This window comes from Bombus vosnesenskii, unplaced genomic scaffold, assembly GCF_011952255.1.
Source record: "Bombus vosnesenskii isolate JDL3184/JDL3185 unplaced genomic scaffold, Bvos_JDL3184-5_v1.1 scf7180000013273, whole genome shotgun sequence".
Lineage (NCBI taxonomy): Eukaryota > Metazoa > Arthropoda > Insecta > Hymenoptera > Apidae > Bombus > Bombus vosnesenskii.
In genome coordinates this window covers 1,366,264-1,389,085 of record NW_022882931.1, presented here as the reverse complement: position 1 = coordinate 1,389,085, position 22,822 = coordinate 1,366,264, and the positions used below count along the sequence as shown (strand labels likewise).

At 38.6% G+C, this 22,822-nt stretch overlaps 2 protein-coding genes and 1 long non-coding RNA gene across 4 annotated transcripts; 1 reads left to right on the top strand and 2 right to left on the bottom strand.

Annotated features, from left to right (window-relative positions):
• Positions 1-29: 29 nt before the first annotated feature.
• On the bottom strand, positions 30-5,232 carry LOC117231623 (pre-mRNA-splicing factor ATP-dependent RNA helicase DHX16). The gene is made up of 11 exons (XM_033490226.1): positions 4,639-5,232; positions 4,209-4,377; positions 3,882-4,123; positions 3,606-3,808; positions 3,228-3,523; positions 2,655-2,959; positions 2,120-2,277; positions 1,757-2,030; positions 938-1,479; positions 449-625; positions 30-329 (listed from the first exon to the last, which is right to left on the bottom strand). The coding sequence occupies exons 1-11, from the start codon at positions 4,799-4,801 to the stop codon at positions 198-200; spliced, it is 2,661 nt and encodes an 886-aa protein (XP_033346117.1). The 5' UTR covers positions 4,802-5,232; the 3' UTR covers positions 30-197.
• A 3,325-nt stretch (positions 5,233-8,557) lies between these two features.
• Positions 8,558-21,094, bottom strand: LOC117231559 (F-box/LRR-repeat protein 2). 2 transcript variants are annotated; one of them, XM_033490115.1, is made up of 9 exons: positions 20,963-21,094; positions 15,217-15,450; positions 14,941-15,008; positions 14,522-14,651; positions 13,757-14,218; positions 12,877-13,068; positions 12,691-12,792; positions 12,089-12,304; positions 8,558-11,511 (listed from the first exon to the last, which is right to left on the bottom strand). In XM_033490115.1, exons 1-9 carry the CDS (start codon positions 20,990-20,992, stop codon positions 11,404-11,406), a joined length of 1,542 nt encoding a protein of 513 aa, XP_033346006.1. In that variant the 5' UTR covers positions 20,993-21,094; the 3' UTR covers positions 8,558-11,403. The 2 variants fall into 2 exon arrangements, with proteins under 2 accessions (XP_033346006.1, XP_033346007.1); XM_033490116.1 differs by lacking the exon at positions 15,217-15,450.
• Positions 19,900-21,093, top strand: LOC117231562. Its single transcript, XR_004492992.1, has 2 exons — positions 19,900-20,016; positions 20,412-21,093. It is a non-coding gene; the product is annotated as an uncharacterized LOC117231562 (long non-coding RNA).
• Positions 21,095-22,822: the final 1,728 nt, after the last annotated feature.

Genomic DNA, 22,822 nt, shown 5'->3' with positions numbered 1-22,822 from the left:
ATTTTTATTAAAATAAAATGCATTTACAATAGAGTAACATAAATAGTACGATTTATTAATTACAAACGCTTGTATAGTACATTGTGGCTAGGCTTGTTACTTTCTATATTATAAAAAATTGCATTCAAAAGTCGGAGCTGTTTGTACAGTTTTTTATACAAATAAAAAGATTCATGGTTATTTAATCATTAGGACCATTAGTAGGTTCCGTCTGGGTGCGATCGTCCTGCAACTTTCGGCATTTTTTTATTCGTAGAATCTTCTAGTTCTTTTGGTTTGTAATAATGAGGTGCTACCTCCAAAAGCCACTTGCTTTCGATCTCTGTCACCTGTATAATTACATAGAATTATATCTCTCTTTTTCAACTGCTTGAAACAATATTCATTTCACAAATGATTATAGACAAAGCAATTTTTAAGTTTCCGTATTTAAGTTTTAATTACTTACTTGTCTCATAAATTCCTTTGTAGTGAAAACCAACTCATGATAAAGTAACCAACGCGGCAGCTCTTGAAATAACGAGCTATTAGGGTGAATGGAAACCGTCTGATTATGTTTTGCAGTTTTATAGTGACCTCCTTTTGACAATCTTGCCACGTGATAGAAATATCCTGCTGTGATAGCCTGAAATGATAATAATATTACCAAAAATACTTTGTATTTAATATTACTACTTAATAATTGTAAAAACAAAAGATCTGATACCGATCATTCTGATTGGTTTGGTAGATCTAATATTAGTCAGGCAATATTTAAAATTTGTTTCAGCTACATAAAGAAGAGCTACAAAAAAGAAACAGACCAAAATGCAAATAGATTATTTAATCGAGTCCTCACTAAGATTTTGTTTCTACTACTACTATTGTACAATTGTTGTACTATTGTACAACGAAAAGAAACAAGACTGGCAAAGTACGTTAATCTGAACCCACTCACCTTCCTGATATTCAGCGTTTCCGTGATACCCGACACAAGTTCCATCTCGACTCGCTGCATCAATCCGACTAATTGCTCCCTAACATCTCTAGCTCTTTTCATTGAACGATGTTGAATGAAATTCTCGTAACACCAATGAGTACTAAAATCACTTTGCTGCCACTGATTGTACACGTTCAATAAAGTCAAATGATCGCCACCAGGCACATGGAAATTCTTTCGAGCCGTGTCTGCGTGAATGATCTTGTCCTTAGGCCTGTAGAATATGGCTCCGTTCACAGATAACATGGCAGCTATCGTGGCTACTTCCTCCGAGCAGCGATATTGTTCGCTAGCCAGCAACATCTTCGCCATCATAGGATCTAGCGGAAATTCAGCCATTCTTCGACCCAGTTTCGTTAATTCTCCGCGATGATTCAAAGCTCCCAACGCGTATAGCTGTTCTAAAGCTAAGACCAACGTTTCATGCGGCGGAGGATCCAGGAAGTCGAAATGGACTAAATCATTTATTCCCAGAGCTTTCAGGGTCAGCACGGCATTTCCTGTCGTTTGATAATTTAATTAAACATAGAGAATTCACGGGACAAGTAGGCAAAATGACATTTCATGATAACTAGACTGTGAATTTTTATGGAAATTTATATTTTTATGGATATAACTAAAGAAGTGGAATTTAAACAGAAATTCCTTTCATCTATTAAGAATTATAAAAAGTACTGTATTTTCTATATTATATGCATTCTACGCATTTTTACATCTTTAAATTTTGTATAAATGAAAATGCAAAAATTTTTAGTCTAGTGACAAAGTTATTCATACCTAGATTGATCCTCTGAATTTCAGGCACGGTATTGTCTTCGAGTTCGTGTTGGTAAGCCCAAGCTGTGTACAGTCGAAAGCACTTTCCTGGAGCTACTCTTCCAGCTCTGCCTGCTCTCTGATTCGCAGAAGCTTTGCTAATCGGCACGACCATTAAACTTTCCATGCCTGTTCGGGAATTAAAATTGTTCTGTTTCGCGAATCCAGGGTCTATCACGTACACTATGTTGTCTATCGTTAATGATGTCTCTGCTATGTTCGTAGCAAGAACAACCTGTACAATTAACAATTGGAAACATTAAAAGATAAATAGCAAAAGTGATACGTTTAACGAAGGAGAAATATACAATTTATTTTTCATACTTTTCTCGCTCCAAGCGGAGTGGGTTGAAATATTTTTGCTTGCATATCGCTTGGAAGATTAGCATATACGGGTAGGATTAACAGTTCTCCTAATTTCGAACCTAGTCGCCTTACTCTTTCTTGCAACATTTCCTGACATGTTTCTATCTCGTCTTGACCTAGTAGAAATTTATTAAAAAGTAATAACAAATGACCAAACCAAAAAATATAATAGTGCTTAAATTTTTTAAGTACTTTAAATTTCAATAAGTCGAAGGTCTAGTTTGTCATTATCGTGAAACAGGTAGCGGTTTTATTCTAGAAATACTCTCGAACCTTTTCACAAGGAGAAGAAATAGATCCAGCGAGCACAAAGAAAAGACACAATATTTCTTGCTAAATCTAGTTATTGTTCTTGTCATTAGGAGTGAGATTAAAGTAATATACTAATACTAATAGTAATAGGATTGAGTTAATTAAATTTAGGCGAAATAATTCTTTTGAAATTCCAGCAAAAGTTATTGTACTTGCTTGTAGAAGTATCTGATTGAAAAACCTGTTAGGAACACCAGTACATCGCCAGGTGGCTGAGTGGCGTGTATTTGAAGAATGGAGACTACGCAAGCGTCGATGTAATCCGCTTCTGGTGCTTTGGTATAATAAATATCAACGGGAAACCGGCGACCAGGTATCCGAAATATCGGTGCATCGTCGAAGAATTCACTAAATTTCGTAGCGTCTAACGTAGCGGACGAAATTAGGAGTTTTAGATCTGTTCGAAACCTTGTTATATCCTTTACTAAACCAAACAAGATATCCGTGTGCAAGGTACGTTCGTGTGCTTCGTCGATGATCATAACACTGAAAATAACGTTGTTTCGTTAAAGCAAATACGAAGACGTTTGTTAGTAACTAAGAATCAGTTTGAACAGTGTTGGCAAATCTAAATTTAATACATTCACCATGGAGCTGATTTCGATTAAGTTCCTATTCATACGAATTGTATTATTTTCGATTATGGGCAACAATGAAATATATAAATATAATTAACTATTACATTCCATAAAATATGATATGTATTGTATATCGTATATATTTATACATTTTCATTGTATGATGCCATTTATACCTGTAAGAAGCCAAATCTGGTTCGCTGAGAAATTCACGGTGCAGGGTACCATCAGTCATATATTTGATACGAGTACGATGAGAGGTGCAATCCTCGAAACGAATCGCGTAACCCACTTCATTTCCCAATTTAACAGCCATTTCGTGAGCAACTCTCGCAGCAACAGACATGGCAGCTACCCTTCTTGGCTGCGTACAGCCAATAATTTTATTATTCTCCGCGAATCCAGCTTCGTATAGATATTGAGGAATTTGCGTAGTTTTCCCTGAACCCGTTTCTCCCTCGATTATCAGCACCTAAATCGAATTAAATCGCAAGATAGCAATCAATGCTTATCTTATATAATTTAAGTTTGATTTAACGAATTCTGTAAAGTACTTGATGGTCTTTGATAGCCTGAATGAGATCATTTCTAAAGGGATAGATCGGTAAACTCCTTTTTGTCTCCTGTATAGTCTGTAACGCCTTTACTTGCGGAGGAGGACTATCCTCGCGTTTCCTGTTCTTCTCACTGCCAGGCATACGTAACGCTTGAACGAACTCCACTTCATCTTCCAGCAGAAGATCGTAGTCCTGTTGTGCTGAAATTAATAGAAATTAGTAAAAAATAAGATACGAACATTCTAACACATATCGACATTGAATACCGTGTACCTTTTCTGTCTTTTGCGCCAAATCGAAAGACAGCAGAAGACATCTGATCAGATTCCCATTTGCTTTGCTCGGATTGTGGCGGTTCGTTATCGGGAACTTCCAATTCTGGTGCCACTTTTCCCTTTTCCAAAGGCATATAGTAACGTTGCAACCTTTCAAGTTCTCTGGCTTTCTCATGTTCTTTGGCTAACTGAAGCAACTGCTTTTTATGCTCCCGCTCTTTCCTTTCCCGTTCTGTTAATCTGACATTAAAAAAAAGATGTTAATAGAGTATGTAATTGTGCAATTGCTTTGTGTAATTATTGTGTTGTATTAATAAGAAATTACATTTCCTCCTCAAACAGATATTCATCGTCAATTATATCAGCTTCCAATTCAGCCACCTTATCCTCTTTACGTTTCTCCAAGTATTTCCTACGAGACTCAACACGCAGTTTGGGTACCAATTTCTCTCGCATGTCTGTTTCCATAATTTTGAGTCTCTTGGCAGCCTCAGCTGGTTTTACAAAAAAGTATTATTCATTATTAACACTTAATAGTGTCATTAATAATACTAATACACATTGATATTTAAATGTAACTAATTACAATATATTACTTAATTATGGCACAATATGTACAGATTAAGTATAATAATGATAATAAATTGTTTATAAGTCTTGTCAAATGTATTTATTGTACCAAATATTTTTATTTAATATTTTTATAAGTTTGTAATTGTTTCTAAAGCATAAGATTATAAAGGATCATAGTCTACCTGCACCTGAACCAGCTGGCATAGCCACCTTTCGTATTTTACTTTCATCCTTTGCTTTCAGTCGATTAGCAAACTCGTCTCTTTCTTTAATATCTTTCTTACGTCTTTCCTCCTCACTATCACTGTCCTCACTCGAGGATTCCTTTTTTCTGTATTTGCTCATTGTGTATTTGGAATCACCAGCAGGTTATATTTACCTTTTATCAATCAACACGGTACAAGACCGTGTCAAATAATGACAAGAAAGCTGTATAAACCACCGTAATATTATTTTCTTTTCCTTACTTCGATATCACTGATTTTTTCGAACGTAAGTAACATACAATATCTGTCATTTTATTGGAATAATAAATATTAGAATATAAATATAGGAAGCAAAACAAAATGTTCCAGGTTAGGTTCCCTTAACCTCTTTGGTTTCTACGTGAAAAGGACTCTATACCTTTTAATGTTCATTCATTTCATTTCATTCATGAAAGAATAACATAATTTGTACGATCATCACAGAAAAGAACGATAAAAACTTATCAACCGCAATTTAAACGATCAACTATTTTTTGTGAATCAAATAACTGACAAACTGACTCGCAGCCATGCGACTGTACGAATCGTACAAATGGATTACGTTGCCAAGCAACGCGTGCGAAGTCACGTGACAAATTCATTCAATAAAAAAGTACGCGCGCTATTTCATTCATCGTTCTTTTGATTCTCCTAGTTATGCTTTTCTCCAATTTTTTTTCTTTTTTCTTTATGATCACACGCATTTATCTAATATATTTAATTATGATCGTTGTATAATATATAGTGTAAAATATTGAGAATGCATTGAAAATTTATTAAAAAAGATGAACGTAAACGGGTAACGTTTTACATAACATAAACAAAGCCGACGAAGTTTGTTCATTTAAAATTTATTTCTAGAAGAAATACGTCATTGCGGTAATATATATATATGTTATATGTTATTCAGAAGCCAAAAATATTCTCCGTAACGGGAACAGTTTCGATCGATTCCAAATGTGTATCGATTCTCCGACCATAATATAGCCCACGTGAAGAATGACAAGACAGCGCACACTAAACAGAGCCGATCGTTGTCTCGAATATACTTTTTATTATACATACATTAATGAAAATATATACATGGTAGACTGTAGCTTGTCGAAGCAGCGAAATGTCAATGTATAATCAGCTACAGTATTCGCACACGAATTTCCGTGTAACAATTACTGTTCTTTTTTTTTTTTTTTTTCGATACGCTATCGCGACGTTCCCTTACTTTTCTCCTTGATTAAAGGCAGAGATCGTCGTGACTTTAGGAGGCACGTATAGGCCGACACGTGTAGACCATTAAATACGTTACGCTCTTATCTTTAAGAATTTGTTTTTTCAACCGTGAACCGAATGGATCTCGATCGTGATCGAGTTTCTTTTTTGTTTTATATATAGTACTATACTACTATATATATACCCATATATATATATATACATATATGTATGTATATATACATAGTGCTATAGTACTATAGTATTTGATACTTTCGCTGGCTTCGATTAACATCTGAATTCTTTATCTCTCTCGTTCACACCCTCTCTTTCTCTCATTCTTTCTCTCGAATCTCACGTTTCTTTCCTATTCTACAGCACAGCCAAACACTTGCTCGATCACTCGCCTTCAAAAGCTTCGTTTTACCTTCTTTTCACCCCTCCTCTTCCCTCTTCCTGTTCGTTTCTCTCTTTCGCACCACTCTTTTCAACCGTCGTTACAACACGATCTCTTTCTTACGGCGACATATTGTGTACTATTATACCAATAGACTACACACTGCCATCGGTGAACAATTCTTTTTCCCTTCCTCTTCTTCGTGTTCCCTTTTGTTTCTTCTTTTCAATGTTTCGTTCGTTTATTACGATAATCTTCGATTTCAAACGCGAATGAATACCAACGTACATCGCTTTCGAAAATCGACCACGATTTCCTAATGCACGACCAACAGGATTCCCGACAGGCTCTTACGTCTCGTAATGTTTCCACGTAACGGGACTCGATTCTATTATATTCAACATGCAATTTGTTGTACTAACGATTCGTTCATTTCATAGAGTCGCGAATCGTTCATAATCGATCATCAAGTCACCGAGTCTTGATCATCGATCACCAACCCATCGTTTACTAAAAATAACGTTTCCACGAGCGTTTACAATGACTAAGAAACTATACATTTTCCTCTCGATAGTTCTATCCGTTTGACTTTCTCTTTTTCCTTTGCCACGGACGATTTTGAACTGGTTTTCAATACGTTGAAGGAATATATATTAAGAAATCGTGCAACAGCGATGGACATTCAAATGTTTTTCCCCGTTTTCTACGCCAAATCGAACCAGCCGTACGTATAATTTACAATCTTATTAAATGCCGTGTAACGGGTTAACCGATGCGAATAATTTAATAGCCTCATCGTATCGAGACTAGGTTTTCTACCTGTAACATCGTAAAAATGCATAAACGTTCGCGTGTATAATGTATAATATCGTATAACACGGAGAAAGAAGGTTAAAACGTATTCGACGTTCTTGAGATCTGGCGGTTCTTTTCGATTCTAAGTTTCGAAAATTGCAGCACGGGAATTGTTTCACGGGAAACGTTGAGAAATACTTAACGCTTCGAACGGTATTCAAAATATACAAGTTTCCGGCTAACTTTGACTATTTACACGGATCACGATATCGCTATGCCAAGAATTTCATAAAAGAAAATATTTCGATCTTTCGTGGTTTCTTCGAGTCTGCTCCAAGTATTTAATTTTTCGATACTAAAAGAGATTTCAGGTGTATCAAAATCGTTGATACACCGAATGTCCATCGTTAAATAATTGCGCGTGGGTGCACGGCTGTCGGGCGCTCGACGAGTTTCGTTTCAGCCAAAGAGAGAGAGAGAGAAAGAGAGAGACCCTCGAAAATTCTTAGTGGCTGGCACATATGAGAGTCTTTTGTTTCGTTTCATTATTATTAGTTTTTAAATCTTGTACATCCTCCGCCACACAGTAATTCTTCGTGGAATTTCGACTACGTGATTATATAATTTACAAGTTTTGCGGCGGTTCAGGCACTGCGATTGACTTCATATTTTGAGCCGAACTCGATCGAACGAGGCGCCAGGCGACAGTCGTGCGTACGTTCGCGTGTTATTTTTTCACGATTAATCGAATATGCGGAAAATTTCAACTAAGTTCGTGGACGAAACAACGCAACAGATTCCTTCAACGAGACCCGCGAGAGGTCGGAGAAAGTTTCATGAGTGATGGATATAGAGTGGTGTTATTGTTTGTTCGTCCTTTCGCGTTGACGCCTATCCTGCTGATTCCCCTTCGTGCATCGTTTAATCGCTAAAAAAAAAAAAAAAAGAAAAAAAAGAAGAAAAAATTAATGATTCGATTCCGAACGACACATTACGATGATCACGTTATTTCTCACTAAGGATGACATGCAGCGTATAAAACATATCATATCTATATATTTATTTTTTTACTGAATTTTTTCCCTTTTTTGTTAATATATATATATATATATACCTCTTGTATATTTGCATTTATATATATATATATATATTATATATATATAATATATATATAATATATATAATATATATATATATATATAGTTCCTTCATCCGGTATTCTGTTTACACGCTATATATTAAATATATATGCGGTGTACGTTCTTACGCGCTAACAAGGATTAACAATCATCTATACGATTCTTTTATTCGACGCAACGACACGCGATTCACGTACATGGCTGGCTCCTCGAAATTCGTCGAAACAACGGGAAGAAGAAAAATAGAGTGCGTCACGTGGCGATTCTATTGTATATTTTGGGATGGACCATCGTACTTGTTCCTTTTCATATAAGTTCGTTTTGTCTCAATGATCGAACATTCCGCCAATTCAGGCAACGCGAAAACCTTCATCGTCATAGCAATCAGACATCCTGGCTACCAATGCGAGAAAAATACGAACGTTTGACTGTCGTTTCCGCGTTGTTTTCAGCTGTTGGAATTAAAAGTTGAATGTTCCGTCATGAGAACTTTCTCATAATCGAAAAAAGCTCCTTTCCTCTTCTTTGTTCTATTACTCACGCGACACGAAGACGTGATCAAAATTTTCTTCGCCAGTTAATTGTTATTATGTATACGCTTTGCCATCCTGAACCTCATACTTCCAAACGACAAATATCCTATCAAATGTTAATCTCGATCTTTCTTCCTCTTCTTTTTTTTTTTTTCCAACGAACGGGAACAAATACATCTTTGTTTCGTGTACCGTTCTATTCTGTCCTCTTTTTATATTCCTATTTTGTTTTATTCCGAATTAGTCCGACTCTTTCTCGTTCTTTCTTCATATGTTATATAGCTATATGTACTCACGATTCGAAGATCGCGAAGCAAACGAATTTCTTAGTACTGGCACGTCCACGACGTATGGTCACGGGAACGTGCGTAATACGTCCACGGTACTCGTACTGCCACCATACCATAAAACTAAGCTTAAAAAGTAAGAATCCGCCAGCGAGTCGATCGCTGGGCCCAAGTGAATCGGGTTATACAACGTATCAACGTTTTGATTCGTTTTCTCAGTCTGTGCTCTCCTAGTCCATGACGAATTAAAATACGAACAAAATAATAATAAAACGAAAGGAGATGAAAAAAAAGAAAATAAAAAGCTGTATATATGAATGTTTGGGTCGTTAGGAGGTGGAACATAGTACATTAGAGACTCAATAAGCGCGACTCGCGAACAGAACCAGTTGTCCGTGTATTTAGCCGTTCGTCTGCGAGTTCTTGTAAAATGTATCATAAACGTGCTACCAACGGACGCCAACAGTAATTAGATGGGAGCTTCGAACACGACAGACCATCGCATCTTTGTCTTTCTTTCCCTCCTGTCTTCTTCTTCCTTTTCTTTCTTGTCGTTTTCTCTTCGGTTCTTCCCTAAGAAGAAGCGAAGTCAACAACCGTGCCGGATTCATCTAAGTTTCACGTTTCCGTTCTCGTTAGGTGTGTTAAATCTCGCGATGTGCACGCCGGTCTCATTAAAAGGAAAAGAAAGAAATTCGTAGGTGTCGCAGTTACCAGTCGCGTGTGCGAGATCGAGAATTTCGGTTTTGGTAGACAGAAACACGTATCGTCCGTTTTCACGAACAATGTGTATATATTTAGTTTAAAACGAACGACGGTACACGGGTCGATCTATGGTTTCGCGGTGAGATTCAAACAACCCGCGATCATCTCTACGATTCTCGCGTGTCTTCTTCTCTTTTCTCTCTGTCTCTCTCTGTTTTTTGGTAGTTTCGTGTCTTTTCTATTTTTTTCTCTTTTTTAAACCATTTTTTTTCTTCGTCGAGTTTACTTTGTGTTCTTTTCTTTTTTTCTTTTTCTTCTTTTTCTTTATCAATAACTTTATAATAGGCAGTGTTCGTTTGAGAAACTGCTACAGCAACACGCACACACGCATACACATGCACGTACGAAAGCGTGCGCTCACATACACACGCGCACGCAGCACGCACACATACACACACGCACACACAAAGATACGAATCTTCGATAGAAATTGAATGTCTAGAATAATAGCACGGCTTTTATACGCAGCTTGAAACACGTTTTAACGCGACGTCGTTTTCCATTCCCTCCTTCGTATCATTCCTTTTTCTTTTCGTTCCCTTTTTCGAGTTCGAGAAAAGATCACTGGACGCATGCTGTATACCGTTACCACCCGAAACGGATTGCGCGTACATTTTTCTTTGACGATTAACGTTTAGCAGAAGAGAGAATGCGTCGTACTAAAAAAATATATGTATATATGTATATATGTATGTATATAATACATATACGTATGTATATATGCTTATCGTTTTGTTTCACGTGGAACATCCGACCGCGAAAATTTCAGGCTCTCGATCGATACGTACGATCGCGTTTGCCCGTATAGGAGCGGACCGTGTCGCTTGGATAAAAAGATTGCCCGCTCTATCGCACGCGTCGTCATCGTCCTCTTCGTCGTCCACAATGTTATTAACGTCTTTGTCCTTTGTCGTCCCGTTTCCTTTCTTTTTTCTTTTTTTCTGTTTTGTTCGTTTCTTACTTTCTCGAAAAATCGATGCTCTACAAGTGTGAAATCCGGGAACGAAACGACCGCCAACAAAATCCAAGAATATCTTTTCCTCTCCTTCGTTGAATGGTCTTACGCACGTGATGAAACGACGGCGATTATTAGCAAAGCACGTACTATCGAAACTCAATAGAGTTCCAGTAGAAACGATATCATTGTACACCGTTGTACAGTGTCGAACAGCGGTGATAGAAACAGTTTTATAGTGAGCGGTAGTAGCAGCGACACATTAGTAACAATTGCAGCAGCAGCTGGTGGTTGTGTGTGTGTGTGTGTGTGTGTGTGTGTGTGTGTGTGTGTGTGTGTGAGTATGTGTGTGTGTGTGTGTATCAGTTAGGTGACGGTGACGTACTGTCCTTTTGTACTTGTTGCGTGTGTTGCGAGTCGAATTGGTATATCTGTCGAAGGAATCGCGATTTCATTCCCGACGAGGCTTGTTCTCACTGTTGACGAATGGCAACCAGAGTCTCGGTCTGGCAACCGGAAGAGAGAAGGTCCCACGATCGCCGTGTATCGGCGATCATCGAAGTTACAAGTCCACCGGTAGCGTGGTACATCGGACGATTTGCATCAGAGTCATTTTTATGCGAAATCACAGAATGACGCAGCATCGGCAGTATCGCTGCCGTGACGCTCCCGCGCTCGGCGGCGGTGTCACTGGAGCGAAGTACGCGTGGACTTTAATGTTGGGCAAATGTGCCTGAAACAGAACGAATCAAATTGTTTTTTAATTTAAAACAAAAAACAATGGAGGAAGAAGCGAACAGAATCGTTCCGGGATTTCGGGAAAAATTGTTTGTTTGCTTTGTTAGTATTCACAGTTAGGCTATCCTGATTAAAATGCCCTACGTAGAATCTATTCATTTTTATGGTATCATATTTGGAGACAAATTTTTGGAGTCAAACGAAAATTCAGCGAAAACAATAAGAAATTTAATACGCTTGGACCTAATCAATTGATATGTAAGTACCGTAAGAAATATAATAATAAATGATACTTTTAGTAGATACTACATATACTTGAAACTCTCTGTGTTTTTTATCTTTTAAGTAAAATTCGATTGCACGAAGAGAAACAAAGACGAAACGAAAATGCTTTTTTATGTTTCAATTAATAGGTAGAGCATTTTAACTAAGAAAAGAAGTAAAGATTTCACCAGTTTGAAGATAATCCTTGATTATACGACATTTTATCGATATCGAGTCGAAGGACGTTCAACACTCCATAAGCGAAATATTATTTTCGAGGATGAAATTAGGAACGTATGATACGGTACTCTGAGTCTACGTATGCCAGCTCTGGTGATCAGTTGACAGTCATAAAGCTCGATGCGCTTGAGATTGTGGCAGGCCTGTAGAAGATGATCGAGGCTAGCATCTGTGATGAGGGGACAATTGTCCAATTCCAACACCGCCAGATGTTCCGCTGCGCACGGCGAAATGGCCAACTGTCGGATGCCATCGTCGGTGATCAATTCACAGTGAGACAAACTCTGCGTAAAGAAAGTAACCGATCCGAGAAATTAGTCATTTGCATCCAAAACTATTTCTTTTATCAAGTTCAATCTGCGTCCTCGTTGAAGCAATAACCGGGAGCTTTTTGTTGCTTGTCGTTGCTGCATTTTGCAAACAATATTCAACAGATATCATTTTAAAAAGTTTTATTCATACCGAGGCAACGAACGTTTGGATTTTATTTCGGCTTCTTCTCTTTCTTTGGTCCTTACTTCACTTCGAAAGGTAATAACCAGCAGCTTTTGTTACTGGCGACAAAAAGGCGAAGAAACATAGGGAAACGTTGGGTGATTTTTTCAAGAAACATGGAGCATCGACGTTGCTTCGACGAGAACACAGCTTAACGTTGTTCAAATCCGCTTACCAGTTTCTCCAACCCTGGACAGCCCATGGCCAGGTGAACGAGGGTGATGTCTGTTATTAAAACGCACTCTTCCAGGTCCATCTTCTCTAGTAATCTGCAATTCTGAAATAACGAAGAGAACGTGTCTTCCAGATATCACGTGTGTGTTTGGAATCACAGTGAATTCAGTCACGTTGATCAACTCACTTTGGCGAGAGCTTGAAAGCCCGTGTCGGTGAAATGAGTGCAAGCCACGCATTCGAGCACGCTAAGGAGTGGACAGTGTTCCGCCAGCGTGACCAAAGACGCGTCCGTTAAATTAGGACAATTCGACAGGCAAACATAATGTAATCGTGGACATCGTTCACTGAGTTCTCTGACTGCGTCATCCGTTATATTCTGCAACGAATTCGTTATCATGAATCACACGCCAAATAGAAGATAGCTTTTCAAATAGATTCGGCGTCGCAAGAAAGAAAACGTTCGATCAAATATTTCAACAAGAAACAATTTCTAGATTTCATCGGTTTGATATTCATTACGACGCCCAATCCGTAATCTTTACACTCGTATGCTTGGCCTTGTTATTCGATCGTAATTTCTGATTAACCGGGAATTTCATAATACGCGCGATAGATGTAGACTACGGTTAGATGATGTATCTGTTTTGACGAGTTGTTGTTCCGACAAATTCTTCAGAGCAAGCAAATACATATGTAGAGTAATTAGAATAAAGTATTTGCACACAACCTTAATAGATTCTACATTTTAACTTTCATAGTATCAAATTAGTATACATAATTATATGAAAATATTTGTAAATGGTCCGGAAAATTAATGTACTTGGATCTAATTAATCAGTATGTAAATATTATAATAAATACAATCACGTGCAAATATTTTTTGCCGTCGATGAGTGTACACATTTCGGTCTTTGGATATCTTGTTCGTCGGAACACGCGTCTACTGTGATCATAGCTTTAGAAACGATCTAGAAAATATCCAGGTGACCGTAATATCGAGTCCCTGTTGGCAAATCATACGAGCGCTAAAACATGGAAGTTACGTTAATTGCATTTGCAAGTACCCTGCATTCGTGCAAATTGATCGCTTCCAAATTGTGGCAGTAGCGGGCGAGACATTTGACAGCCCTGTCTGTTAACTGTCGGCAGCCTTTGCATAGAAAGCTACGGAGTTCTGGACAACCTCTCGCCAACGCTTCGACTCCCTTGTCGGTAAGTAACTCACACCAGGACAGATTGATGTGAGTGAGAAGCGGACAACCATTCGAGAGATCCTTCAGGGATATGTCCGTTATCTCGGGACACGAGTCCAAGTTTAGTCGTTGAAGTTTCGAACAGTGGCTGCTTAGGGCGGCGCAGGTAGTGTCCGAGATCTTTTTACATTGGCTAAGATTCAGTTCCTCGATATTGGTGCAGGACTGAGCCAACGTGCGCATCGAATTGTTGCCGATGCTCTGGCATCCCCTGAGAGACAGCTGCTTTAGGAAACCTCCGCATCGTCTCGATATATTTTCTATAACTGGTCCCTGCGTTTCGAACGTTCTAGTTAGTTTTGCAACGAATGAACGATCTTCGAGAAAGATTTTTCTCTGGGCGATCAACGCGTTGCTTACCACCTTAATGAAAAGGTTTTCAACTCGGATCTCGAAGAGATTCGGTAATACGCGCTGGATCAACTGTATTTAAAGATTCATAGTAAAATCGAGTTCGGTAAGTTTACAGTTCGACGTAACATCGTTCATCTTTTTGCCATACGCTGAAACGAAGGCAGAGAGAAATGGCGAAAAACTTGGCCGAGTGGTAAACAACGCGTCGAAGGTTCGATTTACCTCCACGTCTCGTTGGAAATCGAAGAGATCGATTCTTTGCCAATTGGATCCGTCGAGCGCCAACACGTTCCAGGCTTTGCTTACTTGCGCGCACCGGCATAGCGATACCACGTCGAGATACGAAAGAATTCTGCCAATAGTACGTACGGTAATTATGTTACACGTTTCCCGGTCTGACTATTCTTTCGAAAAGAAACTCACGGCACCATCAAGAAGGAAATATAACAACGATAATAATAATAAAATAATAATAATAATAACAATAATAATAATAATAATAATAATAACAACAACAACAGCGATGAAAATAAAAGAAAATAAGAAAAGAGGAGAGTCGTTTAAGCAAAGTAGGTCGACGAAAAAAGAAAAAAAAAAAAAAAAAAGAACAACTGATACAGGTGTTATACGTGTTACGATACCTAAGCAGCAATTCTTTTGGCAGTTTCTTATTAATCTGCGCCTCGTCGTCATGAAACACCCATGTTAGCTGGAACCAAAAAAAAAAAGAAACAGACCCGAATAAATTCACCTCGAGACAATTGTGAGATCGTTTCGTTGGGGATTTAGCGGAAGATGAGATCGAGCCCGCGGTAACGCGAACACGAGTTTCATTTTCAAAGGACACAACAGCGTTTAGCAGATGATAACGCAAAGCGAGAACAAAGTGACATGCGTGAGAGTACAAGTTGACCAACCTGCATGTAAGACTGCTTCATGGTCGTTACAGGGTTGTTGTGAGTGTGCGATTGCGACGTATAATAACCGGCCTGATGATGGTAATGGTGATGATGTTGGTGATGATGATGATGATGGTGATACGATGGATGCTGTTGCCTCCACCATTGACCGCTTGCACCGGAATCCTCAACCGCTTGTACCCCTTGCCCGACCTGGCCCCCTCCTCCCACGCCCACGCGACTTACTTTTTTCTAGAACAATGATCATTATCATCGATCATGGAAATCCTTCGCTTTTTACGTAAATCCTTATCCTACTAATATCAACCGTTATAAATTAAGCGCGTTCCCTTCTTGTTACAATCTTTCTCTCTTATAATTTTGTCTGTCTGTCATGTGTATTAGATACGTTTTTCATTTATCATGTTCGTGTAGGAAGACGACGCGGGAACAACTAGCGAAATGTTTCGTTGATTTCCTAATTTTTATACCAGTTCGCAGCGACATAGTTGAAAAAGAGAACGACCTGCTAGATTTAAAATTATAAGAGTTTCCAAAATACGCGATAAGCCCGCAAAGTTTCGTAAGAAATTATCTAATGCTATGACAATCAATACTTTTGATATACGAGAATTTTCTTTAAATGAAATTGATCGATAATGAAATTTTCCTAAATGATAATATATGCGATTCGTCGTATCGCACTCCTGTCTTTTGTCTATGTTCTTTCTACGTTCTATAGTTCCTTAAAACTCGATACTCTCGTAAATTTTCAAGATTGTACGTAACACAGAGGATTAATTCTTATTAACGTTCTCTCTCGACCAAGTTAAGTAGAAATCAGAGCGGTGCATTGAACCGCCGCGTTCATTGATTTTTGAGGTATGGCTAATAAATAGTTAATAGCACAGCGACGTGAGTTAAAAATGATACCCTTATTCCGACTTCTAAGCCAGCAATCCGAGAGAACGGAACGGTCGCGAGATCAATACGCGATCCGTTTTATCGATCCTTCTATAAATAACGTTTCGCAGTTTCGAATCTTCTAACGTGAATACAAAATAAATGCAAATCGGCTAAACAAGAATTCAATTCTAGAACACCGCTCTTGACATGCTAACAACTTCGTTTAACGTTTCAGAAGCAATGTGGAGGGATGAAACGAAAAGGAAATCGACCTGTGGATCGAAGGCAGCGCAACAGTTTTCCGATAGGATTGCATTAATTACCTCCACTCCTCGTCAATTTGCACAAATCATCTGATAAATTAGTATGTACGTTGATCGTTGAATTTTCAATGGATTAGCGAAAACGCACTTGATGTCGACGTTCAAGAGGCCCAGTGCGCCTCGTGTTCGTCGATTGCGTCAAAAGGTATAGAAACTGGCGATGTTTCGTAAAACTATCTGAACGAGAAAGAAACGAACAATCAAGCACGGGCTGATTCTATGTGAGAAAATAAATCGAAAATATAGAATAACATTTTCTTAGACGAACCGAATTCAAAGATCGAAGATCACAGTCATGTCTTACTGAACAGAAGTTCGCTATACTAATCGAAAAGATAAGACAAATTTCCATGACTTCAAGGAAACGTATTTTATAACAGTGCAATAATTAAACTTGAATTCAAATATCATAAAATTATAGAATATATGTAAGAAATCAGAATAAAAAGTACTCTGAATTTCACTTCATAATTACAACGTGAAAAGATAGAATTCGATGATCTACAATAAATTGAAAAAAAAGTAACGTAAATGAAACGTTGCCTCGTTAATGATGCATAAATTTTCTATTGTGCATGTAATGATAAAACAGAATTCTGCAGTCGGCGAGGAATGAATTATTACAACAGATTAAAAATTGAAATTTATACCTGTATTTCTATCGTATCAGTTTATATAAATGGCATGCAACGACGAAGAATCTCTAAGGTTCGCTCACCTACCACGTCACCTGTATGTGACCTTCGATGACCTTGCGATGTAGGTCACTGAACTCGTCCTAACATCTCAGTTAGCCCTTTAGCTCGCAATGCAGCATCGGGGTATCATGTATTTTTAACATGGATCAAATTCTGCACCCGATTAATATCTACGTACCTAATAACCATCTAATAATAATTACTTTTGACAAGGCTTTCTTGTTTGAGCAAATTGCTTAGACTCAAAAAAATTACATTTGCATTATTATCACACACACACACACACACACGCGCGCGTACGCACGCTTCTTTTTTTGTGTTACCTTGCATTACTCAAATATATAAATCGTTGGAAAATAGAGAAACGCTCTTTTTCATTAATATGTTTACTATAACATTGGGTTGGAAATTGTATCAGGTGTGCAGAAGCGTCATGGAGTCGTTTTAGATTTCACGTATGAAAATAATTTATGAACGGAAGCATCTGTGGTACCAATTTTAGACGACGAAACAATCGTACATCGGTATAATACAGATACGTTTGACTTGAAAACAACAAAATATAGCATACAGTGACTCGCGAAAGTGTGTATTTGAATAATTATCGTGACAAACTTTTGTGCAACGAGACACGACTGGTTGCATCAATAAAATTTGAAAGCAAGTTGGAAAGCATTTAATAAGAAATTAATATGTATCGTGAATAGTAATCTTAAATATATATAATAAGTGTTAAAACGAAGGCTTATCGATATTAAACGAATAATTAAACGTGACAATTTTGTAACATCTGTATACAATTTATAAATTTCAAATTTCTTTAAAATCTTCCTAATATGACTTTTGATATGATCACGATAGTTGCGCCTGATTAGAATGTTTATCAAAATCTTTCGTAAGACACGCGGATTATATTTACGAGAGGTCGCTAGAGCTACGTTCGAAAACTTTCGTCAGTGCATAGGTTTATCAGTTTTACTATTTTTAGAGATCGATTTAATGATTTTGGAGTTAAAGCGTTAAGTATAAGGTTTGGTTCGTAAGCTCGCCTTTAACGATCGTTTTTGTATGCAATCCAAGCTACGGTTCTTTGCACGTGAGTTCGAAATTTCAAGAAGATTGTATCAATCGCCGGCGCGGTGTAGAGAAATCGATCGACCATTCGATGGACATTCCCAATGTAACGTCATTCGCGAATACATCTGTCCGACGAATCCTTCCTGCGAAATCATTTCTTCGTTAAGAAACACGTTGCGTAAGCCGATACGAACATCGTATCGATTTATCGCCGTGTTTACACACGCGACCGCATTGTTCCCTTTGTTGTACGTAAACCTGATGTTTTTTAACATTCTCGTGATGTTCCTTCCTGATTTCAGGAGAAAGTGTACATCAAAATTCGAATGGTAATTCGATCGATTTTCCAAAGATTCCTTGTGCAACGCGGAGATATCGACGAAATTAACGTGATCGCTGCGTCGGATCGCGGCATAATAAAACGCGATTTAATGATTGCGCTTCGGCGCCGACCATGTTTATTATCTAAGAGAGAACCGTTCCATTTGGATCTAGAGGAGATACAACGGGTGACTGCTGTTTCTAACGCTCCAAACACACGAGGGAGGTCCAATTCCATATCATCGCGAGATACACGCCATATCAATTAATTACGCGTCCGTACACGATGCTCGTGCAAGAGTATTTGGACACTCGTCGTAGAAAACTTTTATGCGTATATTGTACATACGACGTAAAACATTTTGAAATTTCGATTGTCATGATCGTAATGTGCTGGTCTATGAAACCAAACTAATGATGGATATCAATGTTATAAGATATGTATTTACACGTTGCAAACACACGGTTCGCAAAAATCAACAAAATATTTGAACAGGTTTTCCAGGTTCTCGAATTTGATTTTCTCGAGAGTATATTCGTAAATTCATTATTCCTGGTCTTATTTTCAGCGACAGAATCTCCCTTCGTTTAGGAATTGTACCGATTTCTAATTTAGAACAACGATGTACCTGTATATAGCGTGAAACATTGGTTGTCTTCTATACCTTGAAAACTAAAACCTAGCAACAGATTACAGATGTATAGGAAAAAGTTACATACTCAGAATCTTGACCCTGGCAAGATATTTAAAGGCCATGGAAGTCGGCCAGGTGTTCAACCCTATTCCGGATAATTAAAGCGATGATACATCCGTACACGACGATTTCCTCCAATTCCAAAGTTTCGATCACGAGGAGAATATTCGGATAGAAATGGACACAACGGAGAAAACACGAGACACCGAACCAATGACTCGGCGGAGAAACATGGTTGAGATCACGAGGAAACGCAGGCCAACGTCGCAGATATCTCCGAATTGGAGACTCTGATCAGCAACGCGCGCCGTTTCTGTTTACACACGAGCCACGTTAGCCAGCCAGATAGACCACGGTCAGCCAGTTTCCCTCCAAATCTGCAAGGTTGCAACGTGCTTCTTGCAACAATCGAACAGCACCGCGTGGCGGACAGGCCACGTTCTTCTTCGCTACAAACGTACGGTGACAAAGGGAACGACGAAGACGACGTGGATGGATGCACGGATCCGTTCATCCGTGGCACTTCGACGCGGAACAAGGATCCGTGAGCGTAAAAGGCACCCACACAAATGAGACGCTGCACAGACGGATAGGAGGGGTGGTAAGAGAGAAGGGAGGGGAGGGCGGCTGGGAAGGTAGAGTGGGGAGGTAGGTAAAGACAAAGACGCGAAGAGACAGAAAACGGATTCGAAAATAAAGAGACGATTTTTCGTGACAATTGTTCGATTGTTTATCAGGCGAGGACAACGCTCATTCATATTCTAATAGCGTGTAACGATCGTCGAATGAGTAAGAGAGGTACGATGTGAGTGAGGAAAAAAAAAGAGAGGTAGCGAGGTACGAACCTCGTCGTTGACAACGACGATATTCTTCGAGTTTGTATAGGATACATCCATCGAAGATGGATCGAAGTAACCCACAACTGGCAGAACAGCACAGTTTGAGAGACTAATATCCGGATTGCGTATTCGACAACGACGATAACGACGATAACGACGATAAAGATGACGACGACGACGACGACGACGACGACGATGACGACGACGACGACGACGACGACGACGAGGACGACGACGACGACGACGACGACGACGACGACGACGACGACGACGATGGAACAAACGAGAAAGACAATGCGCGAAATGTGGGAACAAAACATTACACGAATGTAGATATGTACTGTTATCGTTTAGATGAGCGATTGCGATGACGACGATGACGAGGGTGACAACGGGCTCGACGAAGACGAAAACGAAGACGTAGAAATTGAAAGGGAACGAACCAAGGTACAGAAAGAAAGAAGAACAAAGGATGGAGTTGGCTGGTTGTTGGTTGGTCGATCAGAGAAATAGAGACGGTAAACGAGAAGGAGAAAAAGAGGCCGAGATAGAGACAGAGAGAGAGCAAGAGCGCGCGGTGATAGAGAGGTAAAGAGAAGGAAGGAGAGCGAGAAGGGAGATATACGCGAAATGGTAGCGATCAAAAAGTAAGAACTCCTTTAACTGTTCGTGAACGACGCATCGTCGAAATATGTTGTTCACCGTCGACTTTGATTGCTCACCGTCACGGCAAGAGGCCGAGAACCAACCGAGAAAACGTTGCCAAGCATTACGGAGGCCAGGGGAGCGGATCAGCTGTTCGCCTCGGCAATGACAACATTGGACACACGCACGACCCCCCCGTAGTGACTTTGACGCGCGTTTCATAGCCAGTCCGTTTACTGTCAGACGATGGATTGACTTACCTCGAGCCTGGTGCGCCCGGAGTGTATCATCCTTTTGCGTCGCGTTATTTTGCAAAGCTTACGGGAATACCCGCACGATTTTACAGAAAAAATGTCGCGGCCGAGCGAGTAGCTACGCTTCACGATAGAAATGGCCGAGTCTACTGAATATGAGACGTGCCGCCGTCACTGGTGGGGGTAAAGGACGACCGATGCATTTTCCCTTGGATCGAGATTCGTTCTACCTGATTGGTTCCTCTGACTCGACTTGGCGACAACGCAGCCAATCCTAAGCTTTCCAACCATTGTTTACACGCTTCTCATTGGATCGTTACTTTTGAGGGAGCGCGACGAAGACGTGCATCACCGATGCAACGATGCCAGAGACGCTCGCGTTGCATTTGCGAGGCATGTATTTATTCCATGCAACTACAAGATTATTGTTATCCTCTGAACATCGTTGTTATCGACCATCGGTAACATAACACCAAGCTACATACACTATCGACGTACAAAATAGATATGAAATCATTTACTAGCAAATGGATAACAAGTGAAAGCAGAAGAAATTCGGCACAAATGAATGTACATAGATATGTATTAAATATGTTTGAAAATATTGTTGACGGTAATCCTTTGTCGTAACGGTAGATTAACTTCATCGTAGTCAAATATAGTCGAAAGTGGAAGGAAATGTAAAAGATTGAGATTTCCGCTTGCTGTGAGTTGTATATGCTTCTATGCATTATGTTTTTTGAAAAAATCTCTGAAATTTTAATCAGAGATACATAATATATATCTGATAAAATTTCATAATTTCTTTTTATTTAAAATCGTCAATAATGACATTGTCAATCCTCTGTTACTTTAACTTATTAATTTCGATGCTTGCTCACGTTCTTCACACAATACTCTGGGTCTTTCAGATTCACTTCTCGAGTGATTCTGGATTTAGTGATTTCGTCACCAGAATATGCAATTATGCAAATAGCAACAAGCAGATCTCTTCTCTGGATCTTACTGCATACATGATTAGTTAAGATGATCAATGTTGCAATTGTTCAAAACCTAATGTGTTATAATTTAACTTCCTTCGTATGTCTTTTTTCTTATATACTTATATATATATTTCTTTTTGTTTTCTTTGTTGTATACCTGTTACACGATATTGTAACTCGTTTTCTTCCTTGTACCATAGGTCTTGTTTCCGTGATTTGCTAAATTGATAATAAATAAATAAATAAATAAATTCAAGATTGCATTTCTTTTGCCTGTTATCTCTCTTGATGATACTTATCAACATCGAAATATGTAAGTATAGTTCCTTAGAAGTATACTTTCCTATCAACGATCATACGAAACAGTTTTGGTAATCAGCTCTTGAAAAGCTGTACAAAGAAAACGAACAAATTCGATGATGTAAAAAGACCTCCATTACAATTATCGCGATTCATCGAAAAGATCAAACGAAACCGCTAAAATGAATAACACTTTTTCGAATTTACGATTGTATCTATATGCATTTATCGGGATAATTGTGATACAGCCGAATTGTGTTAAGATTATATTTTAAGAACGCTGGCATTAAATTTTTGTCAAGGAGTCTTAAGCTATAATCGAATAATCCGATTCTCTTACAATATAAGGGATGATTCCATTTCTATTATAAGAGTATTTTAATTATCCATTATTAGATAATTTTATCAATGATAATCTTCTAACGATAGTTTACGTATATCCTACCTTCTTTGGAATTGTTACGCAGAATCAACCGCTTCGAATTTCGTGGTATTTTGAATACGTTACTCAGAACTTAATCCTTCGAGATGCCTATATTTCGTCTACTGTAAACAATTATTACACAATCTTGGTACACTTGCT

Bases quoted from the DNA above. Each gene is read 5' to 3' on its own strand.
- LOC117231623 (XM_033490226.1), bottom strand. From the start codon at position 4,801: ATGAGCAAATACAGAAAAAAGGAATCCTCGAGTGAGGACAGTGATAGT. The intron at 2,278-2,654 runs GTTTTTCAATCA...AATTTCTACTAG, and splicing joins TGTACTGGTGTTCCTAACAG to GTCAAGACGAGATAGAAACA. The intron at 626-937 runs GTGAGTGGGTTC...TTATCATTTCAG, and splicing joins AAACGCTGAATATCAGGAAG to GCTATCACAGCAGGATATTT.
- LOC117231559 (XM_033490115.1), bottom strand. From the start codon at position 20,992: ATGATACACTCCGGGCGCACCAGGCTCGAG. The intron at 14,652-14,940 runs GTATCGTAACAC...TACTATTGGCAG, and splicing joins CCAAAAGAATTGCTGCTTAG to AATTCTTTCGTATCTCGACG. The intron at 12,793-12,876 runs GTGAGTTGATCA...TCGTTATTTCAG, and splicing joins GCTTTCAAGCTCTCGCCAAA to AATTGCAGATTACTAGAGAA.